The sequence below is a fragment of the Platichthys flesus genome, chromosome 19, assembly GCF_949316205.1.
Source record: "Platichthys flesus chromosome 19, fPlaFle2.1, whole genome shotgun sequence".
Taxonomy (NCBI): domain Eukaryota; kingdom Metazoa; phylum Chordata; class Actinopteri; order Pleuronectiformes; family Pleuronectidae; genus Platichthys; species Platichthys flesus.
In genome coordinates this window covers 8499759-8508824 of record NC_084963.1, presented here as the reverse complement: position 1 = coordinate 8508824, position 9066 = coordinate 8499759, and the positions used below count along the sequence as shown (strand labels likewise).

The following is a 9066-nucleotide window of genomic DNA, read 5'->3' as shown; positions in this document are numbered from 1 at the left end:
ATTGATGATTCATTGGTTTTTAGTGGCCTGTCATGTTAGTTAAAGATATGTATGGTCATATTTTAGGTTATTGTTGTTCATTTGAATAATTGCTTATAACTGTTTTTAACCCTCAACAAGGGTCAGGAAAAACTACCAGAAAGAAACTATTAACAGGGAGAAACATACGTATCAACAAAATGACAGCATTTAAAACATTGTTTAGAGGAAACAATGTCTTTCTTTGCTGTGGCCTCAACATGAGGGTATACAGGTGGTCCCACCTGTGGAACTAATTCATTGGTATTCTCATAATTTAAGTCAAAATATGTCAAATTCAAACAGTTCATATTTCTTTAGCGTCTGAAACAACATCCCCTTCAGTCTCAGTCATTTAATCCTGTGCACGGATATTTGAGAAGCATGTTTGTGTCTCTCCTCATCTTTCCTCTCAGCCAACAAACACACAGTAAACAAACACACACTCGCAGCCTCTGAATAAATATCAACAATAAACAGAGTGAGGATGAATAATTCAAAGTGCAGCCTGTTGTTTCCGTGGCGGTGTGTCGTCACCAGGAAGTGGTCGCTGGTGTTCGGAGAGGATGGCACCTGCAGGAGCAGGGACAGGAGCAGGAGCAGGAGGAGAATAAGCAGGAGGAGGAGGCGGAGGAGCTCAGCTGTCGGACGCGTGTTTCCCTCACAGCCCGGTGGAGATGGAGGATCCCCGGAACACGATCCTCTGAGATCCGACCCCAGTAGCAACACTCGCGGCTCATTGCGGCGTCACGCGTCCCGTCCGCAGGTGTGACGGATCGGGAGGCTCGAGGAGGAATGGGTGCTCTCCAGTCTGCGTCCGCTCATCCAGAATACGGTGATCTGGCGGAGAAGACGGGATGTGAGTGTTATTGTGTGTTTGACGTTTGAAAGGACATCAGGAAACCATGAGCTCACCGGTGGAATTACAGGTTTAAACCAGTTTTATCTGAAATTCCAGTGTCTGACACATGTGTTGAACAGAAAGGTGATCAGGCCTTTTGTTTGTCTTTATCATATAAACACACATGTCCAGCCTCTCTATGTGTCTCAAGTTGAAGCTGCTTGACTGCTGCAGCGCCGATGAATAATTCAAGTTCACAGGAGAGTACGTTTCAGAGACGGGGGATAGCAGCAGGCAAAACCAGAATGCTTTACATAAATATGAATATACAAATCTGTTGCCACGAAAGTTTCCGGTTGAACCTGAAGAGCTTGTTCATTGAGATCAACCACATTGCATAGTCAAAGTTTCAGTGTGTAGAGTTATTGACACCTAGTGGTGAAGTTGCATGTTGCACCTGAAAACCCCCTCATCTCCCCCTCCCCCTCCCCTTGGAAACATGAGAGAGAACCTGTCAGTTGAAATAAAAACTCAAAAGGTTTAGTTTAAGTTTGTCCTGTCTGGGTTACTGTAAAAAAACATGGCGGCCTCCGTAGAGCGGACCAACTCATTATGTAAATATAAAGAGTAAATACATCAACAATTCGTACAAATTAGATGAAACACACTTGTGAAAACATAACTAGGATTATTTTATATTCAATTTCTGCCTAAACACACTTTAAATTACCTTTAAAATGTAAAAATGATTCATTCGCTCAAATAAGAATAAGACCTAATGTTGCTTCTTTCAGTTTCAATTGGAAAGATCCGAGTCCTGCACAAAAGATTCAAACAGCTGAGCCACAATGAAGAAACTCTGCGGTAAGTTGACCTTGTGGTGTAATTTGCAATTCATTTTCATTTTATTTTTTTTAAAGCAACTACTTCCTAATAAATTGGCTCGCTGTTCAACCTTTTACCTTTTGAAATGGAAACCTGCCTAACAGGCTCCCTGGGGCCACAAACAGCCTGTAGCACGTGACCTCGGTAGATGTGTGGTGTGACACCATGTGACACTCCTTTTAAAAGCCTTCTTTCCTCAGGAGAGATCACCTCAATGACATCCCAGATCTTGCGTGCAACCCCATCCGTGCGCAGATCGTAGAGGCTTTCTTTGACAGAAGGTGCAGTGACCATACCTTTTGAGTCTGAAACGTATCTCTCCTGTGGACGCGAGGGTTTTAATGTGACCACCGTGCATTTCTGCAGAAACTACCATCAGAACGGCGAGGGCCCGGTGCAGGAGATCGGCTTTGAGGAGTTCCTGGTGGTCATGTCCCATTTCAGGCCCCCGTCTCTGCACATGACGGAGGAGCAGCGTGAGAACGTCAGGAGGGAGAAGCTGAGATGTGCGTCTGAACACGAACCACACAATCACGTGCCCGACGTTCTCTGTGACCGAGACGCAGCTGATGGTTGTGTTCTTCCTCCACAGTTTTATTCAACATGCACGACACAGACAACGACGGGACAATAACCCTGGAGGAATACAGACACGTAAGCCGAAAACAATGCTCCACTCATGCCCTGTTAAAACTTTTAAATAAACTTAACTGATTAAAAGAATGTTTGTGCAAAGTTTGGGGAAAATCTTCCTGATGCATATTATACGTTAAGATGCAGATTCAGCAAAGCAGAACATCTTCTTCATGTTTTACAGTGTGTTTATATAACTCCACTTCTGTGTTATCGGACATCTACACTCCAACGCTCAAGAGTCAACTGACCTCCTGCAATGAACTTGATTGGCAGATAATGAGTGAAGGGGGGAGGGGTGTCATTTCCTCCAGCCCCCGGATATTGGAGTGTCACAGAACTCGATGTAGTAATGTTATGACTTCCGCTAAGGAGTTTTTTTTTTTCTTGTTTATGAGCAAGATTACACAGAAATAACTCTAGGGATTTCCACAAAACCTGGTGGAAAGAGGCAGTGTGGGTCAAGGAAGAATCCATTTCCTTCTAGTTATAGGGGACTGTCGGGCCTTGGTGGAGTGTGCGCTCTACTAAGTGCCCTTCTAGTATTTCAACTGCTGTATTTCTACATCTGTCCAGGTGGTGGAGGAGCTGTTATCTCGGAGCGGGGCTTTGGAGAAGGAGACGGCCAAAAGCATTGCCGATGCGGCCATGTTGGAGGTGGCCAGCATTTCAATGGGTCACATGGTGTGTAAGCTATAAGATGACAAGTTTTAAATCCAAGTTGGTCGACGCAGTGTCTGTAAACTCTTTGTCTTACACAGGAGCCTGATGAATTCTATGAGGGGATCACATTTGAGCATTTCCTCAAGGTAGGTATCCAGAACATACACTATAATACCATTTCCAATGTATAGAAGTATAGTTTGAAGTGTCATGTTGAACGATGTGGTGGAACTAAAGTCAAACTCTTGTTGCAGCTGCTGCATGGCTTTGAAATCGAATCAAAAATGAACATCCACTTTTTGAACATGGACACGTCGACCCTGTGCAAGTGACGCGAAGACTCTGAGGACACACATCGTTGTTTTCATGATAACAGCAGCTCTCGCCTGTTTCCTTCACCAACGTTTGGAGCTTCCACTGACTTTATGCCTTACTCATGTTTGAATAACTATGCAGATCCAAAGAAAATATATATATATTATTATATATTATATTATGGAGGTTTTAGGATTATTTTCTTTGACTTTTAGCAATAATATGAGGCACTACATGATATAATAACCGGCCTGTAGTTCGACAAAGCAATAATCAAATATCCATGTCTGGAGTAACAGACAGAACGACTATGCATGCAAAGATGGATGCTACAACTGATAATGCCATTAATCAATAGCACCCAATAATCAGGGATAAAAGGGTTTGTATTTAAATGTATATGTCTAGAAATAATAGGACAACAATAAGAAATGCCTTCACGCTGACACTGCAGCATATTTAACATAGCTCCTGCTATGCACACGACATTTGCACAATAAAAAAGAAACATGAAAACAGGCCTGACTCTATTTGATGATGTGCATTTCTGATAAAAAGGAAACGGGAGTGTGAATTCATGCGAGATAAAAAAAAGGCCAAACAGCAAAATCTGATTAGTTCGAAGAACTTTCAGCAGGTCACACTTTGCGTTCTCAGAAAAGTCAGTGCACACTCTGCAGGGCGAGTCTCTTGTGGAACTAGCCGCACACTGAGTTAAATGTGTGAACTGATATAGGATCTAATTATAATATTTTAAAATTAGAACTGTTTCTTGAAGAATGCAGAGAAGTCACAACACAAGGTGTCTCAGAGAATATCCTCCCTCGTGATATTTCTTTTTCTTAAATCCTACAATTACGAGAGCCTTTTATTTTTCCAACATTTAACACAGTTGTGAGCAAAGCGTTTATATCTTCATATCAGAAGTTTCAAGAGCTATTTTTAATCCTATTACTCCAAATTACTTCCTATTCCTTAAACACTCTTAGAACTGAAATCCCCCTGGAATCAAAATCCTTTTACAGGATGGAGAAGGGGCAAAGACAGAAATAATAAATGCAGGTGAGTTATAAAAGTGTGATCAGGGGCAGTTCCCCTAATCTTCCATACTCCTTTCCTTTCATGGAGATCTGCTGTTCCACTGGCCTGCACTGACTCCCCCTGCTGTTCCTGTTCTGTGTTAATGCATACATGATGTTTATTGCTTTAATACTCACACGTTAACTAAACGTTGTCTAGTTTTGTTTAGTGGAGCCATAAATGCAGAGAATTGAAAATAGCCAGCAGCACTGCTCATGCACTGTGACGTCAGACTCCAGCCAAGCTCTGCAGTGTACTGCCCTCTGCAGGACAAAAGATGAAGTTGAAGCGTGATGAACTTGAACCTGATTCTTTTTGGGTGTAATTTCAGATTATGTCAAATCTGTGACGCAGCGGTTTTAAACATGATACACTTTGAGTCATTTTCTTCCTTGTTCTTCACTATTTGAATGTCTACGTTTTGTCACAGCCAAGGACATGATATCATTTTGTTTTTTAAACTGCGGGAAACCACAAATGGGGAAGTGGCCTCAAACGTTTGGATCCTACTATAAATCCCGAAAGCACTTGCATCTGCAAGTTAAAAGCAAACGGCTCAGAGAATAGTCGTTTTTAAGGGATTTTTTTTTTCAACATTTTCCTTGATTCCTCAGAGAATAATTCATGGGTCATGATGAAAAATATAGATCAGGATATTTGTGCTGAGGACTGATGGCAGATCAGTGAGAAGCTGATTGTCCAATTGACAAATGATTTGTTGCATCCCTCCACCCTTCAGAAATGATATTACTGACCTGTGCTGATCAGAAGTTAACACATTCTCATAGTAATGTGCTGAGGACTGATGGCAGATCAGGTCCTTTGAAGTGAAAAGGAATAAATAACCTAGACTGGAGAATCGGCGTTGTCCTAACGTACCCTCTGTGTTTGTGCTTTAAATAAAGCAGAGTTATAACGAGGAACTTGATTCATGACCTAGAGTGAATCCCCCACCTACTTCCAGTTTCCTGAGAGCTTGTGATTTCAGGAAAGTTTAGTTGGCATTACTTCGTTTCAACAAAAACTTCTAGTGTCTGTGATTTAAATGTGATACGTTTACTCACTGCTATTCATCAACTGAAATGATGGTGTTTCTGCATCATTTCCACTTTGCTCTTTTTCTGACCAACCCTTCACACGCTCCCATCTCCATCTCGATGAAGATGCGAGCGTTTAACACGTACAGTATTCTCGACAGCACCTTGTGACCGGCCAGACGTCCAGCCAGTGTCATGAAGTCTTTCCTATCCGATGCAGCCTTGTGTCAAACACATGCGTCACTCTGAGCAGATATCAGCTCGGTCAGCGTCTCAGCAGCTTCCTGATTTTCTTTTAACTCCTTTTGATGGAGTGATTCTGTGCAGGAAACACTACGCCACGCTTCAAACACGAGTTAAACTGTTCCTCTGAGCTGTGTAATAATGTAGAAACAGATATAGTGCCGCTTTAAATGAGTTCAACAAATGGGAAGACAAGTGTAAAGCATGAAAATCTGTTTACTCTTTAGAGATGGTCCTTTTTCCTGACACTTGTGTTGCTGTGTGGCTCAAATTGTGCGACAACACTTCGAAAATCAACAATCACAAAGAAGTGCAGCTGTAAATTTTGTGTTTTAATAATTCCGTAAGGCAGTAAATAAGTTTACATCAGAAAAATAGATCCTCATATAACATCAAATGTATTAAATATACATGGCTTTCATAGAGATGGATTTGGAACATGACTCCATTTTATCGGGAACACAAAAGAAAATAAATATTAAATACCATAAATAGTATCAATCACCCTGATGTACCAGCCACCTTCAAACTGCTTTACAAGTCTCTATCAAAACCCGGTGAGAACAGGTGTTATTGGAAGCTGACCGTCTAAGGCCCGCCTTAGGTCATCCTCAGGAGAAAGGTGTTTGTCTCCATCCTCCTCCTGCACACTTTGCCCTTTAGGGTTCTCAGTTCTCGGGAGACGTTCGACAGGAACTCCTTGTAGGTTCTGAGGACCGCGCAGCCGTAGACCTTCTGCTGGAAGACGTTCTGAGGCGGAGGTAAGGTCGTGGGCCCCCCCGCCGGCTCGGGCATGGGCAGGTTTGGGAAGAGGCTCTGGTAGAAGCTGTTTATGAGAGCGGCCAGGCCCCTGCTACGGGCGCTGACAACGGTGAGCTCGCCCAGCAGCGGGCTCGACGGTAGCTGCAGGTCTGTCTGCTGCTCATACACCCGTTTGAAATGGGCCATGAAGGTTTGGAGGTGCGTGTAGATGCTCGCTATCCTCTCCGAGGGCTCCAGGCCGGAGATGTTGGGGTCAGGGACGTCGTTGACCAACCCCTTGCAGAAGAGCTCCGACATCTCCCCTTGAGCGGCCTTCTGCTGAAAAAGATCATTCAATTAGCTCAAAGAGGAACACGAACAGTCACCATGTGCTATATATACCACTGCACGAGCACATGGGGATTTTAACACAGCAAAACAAACTGCAGGACTTTTGCGGCCCGTACTCACATATGTTTTGATGAGGAGGACGGATTCCTTCTGTGCGAGTCTGGTGAGCTTCAGAGTCCGCTGCAGAGAATTCCCACACTGCTGGTTGCTGCTGCTGGCTGCCACAGTCCTCGTTGAATCAACAGCCATAACCAGCAGGAGAGGGAGAAGCGCTGAGGAGAAAGGAACCGGTCAGTTACCGTGATCCTACATCACACCAGCGAGGGGAACTTTGGCGTTAAAGCCACAAGCGGCGAGCAGGGGAGGTAAAAATAGAGTGGAAAACATCCAGCAAGTCGAGGAAAGAACACGACAGGTCTGTTGTATCACTTCTGAGATTTAACATATTTAATTTGTGTACTTATGCTGACCTGTCATCCTGCTTGTCTCTTTAAACAAAGGTCAGATTCTCCAAACTTTACAAACTGATCAGATTTACTAATGCAGGAATAAATCTTGAATATCTAAGTTTATAACACACTGCAAGGCTGTAAAACTTAAAAATATCAAACTGTATAACAAACTGTATAAGACTGTGAAGCACTAGAATTGAATATGAAACAAGCACAAAAAATATCCAAAACATGCACAATGGCCACAAAAGATGTGACAGTGTTTAATTGCAGTGTTGATATTTCAGAAGAAGAGATTTGAATCAAACTTACTTGTTGTCAGTTCCATAAATTGTTGAAAGCTCATTCTCTGTACATGACCATTCATTCTCTCCTCTGTATCTCAGGCAAATTGCGCGGACTTGTCATGATCACACCGCTTTAAAACTTTTTTTAAAAGACAGAAACCACACATTTGTCATAGGAGGAAATGACGTGCACTTTGTGAGGCAACCAAATTTCCCAGAATTTCCTCCTTTTTTTTCTTCACATGTGCATTTTTTTTTTTCTTCTGTATTCAACAAGTGGTCAGCGTCCCCACTTGGCTGCTCAGTGCACAGACATGTTGGGACGTTGCCCACTTATTGTCACAGATGTGAACTCAACCTTTTTTGACTCTTGAAAAGCCCTTCCTCTCCATTTGTGCATGGAAACCAGTCACACTTGTGATATATTTAAATCGCTTGAAGAAGATAAACCTGCAACATTTAGAAAATAGTCTCAGAAATGTATGGAAATAAATTCAAGCACCGAGGTCAGCCCCCCCCCCCCCCCCCCTTTGACAGTGATGATTTCCATTGTTAAAAATGTACCTTAAGAAACCTGTAAAGCTCCATTGAAGAAATTCATCCTCTAAGGAACTAATCAGGGGGATAAGTGTGGAAAGATCAGTGATTCTACTGATTTAAATGACAATTTAAAAACCGAGCAACATTAATACACCAAAATTTACTGGAAAGTACAAGTTGCCTTATTAAAAGCAAAGTTTTTAAACTGTATCTTCACATATTCATTCTACTTCTCCTGCCTTAAGTGAACATTTATCAATATAACTGTATTTTCTTATACAATTTAAATTGAATCAGTGCTCGTGCTTTTGCAGCAATATTCTCACATTCACTCTGTGCAGGAAGCCAGCGAGGTCACAGGAAGCGCATTTCTCAATCAGAAACTTTTACATGTGCGTAAAGAGGCGGGACTGCGTCACTCCAGCATGCAGCGTGTCAGCTTCACTACGCTGAAGCTTCGGTTCGGGCCGAGCTCACGCAACTCAGGGGATGATTTCATCCTGACCTCATGAGGTGCTGCTTCCCCAGTTCCAGTGATTGTTGGGAGGAGAGAAAAATATGAAGATAAACTGGGGTTTTTCATGTGTTGTCCCACTATCACTCACCTCTAGGAATTGAGGTCACTTCTGCTTGGAGACACGCTATGATGTGTTTAGTCAGCCGTCTGCATCACAGGGTTGGTGAGAGGTCAGGGCCACAGCTCACTGACATGATCTCCTTCTTTTTTTTTTACAGCAGTCATTTCAAGCTTCCACACTCAACGCTGTATTGTTATCAAAACCACTACTGCTTGAGAAAAAGCCGAGGGGAACTCGACGCACCACAACCCTGTCAGCACTACTTCAGGTGAAGGCAAAACCACCTTCCCTGCTGCCCTCGGGGCTTTCCACTTGCCCCAGGGGATAATAGGGGGCTTGTGGTGAGGCAGGCAACTGCTGCAGAGGGAGCCGCAGACGTCGACGGTTCAAGGAAACCCTAAC

At 43.1% G+C, this 9066-nt stretch overlaps 2 protein-coding genes across 3 annotated transcripts; one reads left to right on the top strand and one right to left on the bottom strand.

Moving 5' to 3' along the window:
* Positions 1–539: 539 nt before the first annotated feature.
* Positions 540–3871, top strand: tescb (tescalcin b). Its single transcript, XM_062412242.1, has 8 exons — positions 540–877; positions 1654–1723; positions 1945–2025; positions 2111–2250; positions 2337–2398; positions 2954–3061; positions 3139–3186; positions 3295–3871. Exons 1-8 carry the CDS (start codon positions 814–816, stop codon positions 3370–3372), a joined length of 651 nt encoding a protein of 216 aa, XP_062268226.1. The 5' UTR covers positions 540–813; the 3' UTR covers positions 3373–3871.
* Positions 3872–6029: 2158 nt separating this feature from the next.
* Positions 6030–7654, bottom strand: m17 (IL-6 subfamily cytokine M17). 2 transcript variants are annotated; one of them, XM_062413058.1, is made up of 3 exons: positions 7572–7654; positions 6928–7079; positions 6030–6795 (listed from the first exon to the last, which is right to left on the bottom strand). In XM_062413058.1, exons 1-3 carry the CDS (start codon positions 7624–7626, stop codon positions 6316–6318), a joined length of 687 nt encoding a protein of 228 aa, XP_062269042.1. In that variant the 5' UTR covers positions 7627–7654; the 3' UTR covers positions 6030–6315. The 2 variants fall into 2 exon arrangements, with proteins under 2 accessions (XP_062269042.1, XP_062269043.1); XM_062413059.1 differs by having other exon boundaries at positions 6030–6792.
* Positions 7655–9066: the final 1412 nt, after the last annotated feature.

What these genes read in the sequence shown, in the direction of transcription:
- m17 (XM_062413058.1), bottom strand. Translation starts at nt 7,626, where the DNA reads ATGAATGGTCATGTACAGAGAATGAGCTTTCAACAATTTATGGAACTG. An exon ending in ATTTATGGAACTGACAACAA is followed by an intron (nt 7,080 to 7,571) that starts GTAAGTTTGATT and finishes CTTTCTCCTCAG; the next exon opens with CGCTTCTCCCTCTCCTGCTG. An exon ending in TCCTCCTCATCAAAACATAT is followed by an intron (nt 6,796 to 6,927) that starts GTGAGTACGGGC and finishes GATCTTTTTCAG; the next exon opens with CAGAAGGCCGCTCAAGGGGA.
- tescb (XM_062412242.1), top strand. Translation starts at nt 814, where the DNA reads ATGGGTGCTCTCCAGTCTGCGTCCGCTCATCCAGAATACGGTGATCTG. An exon ending in CAGGAGGGAGAAGCTGAGAT is followed by an intron (nt 2,251 to 2,336) that starts GTGCGTCTGAAC and finishes CTTCCTCCACAG; the next exon opens with TTTTATTCAACATGCACGAC. An exon ending in CATTTGAGCATTTCCTCAAG is followed by an intron (nt 3,187 to 3,294) that starts GTAGGTATCCAG and finishes CTCTTGTTGCAG; the next exon opens with CTGCTGCATGGCTTTGAAAT.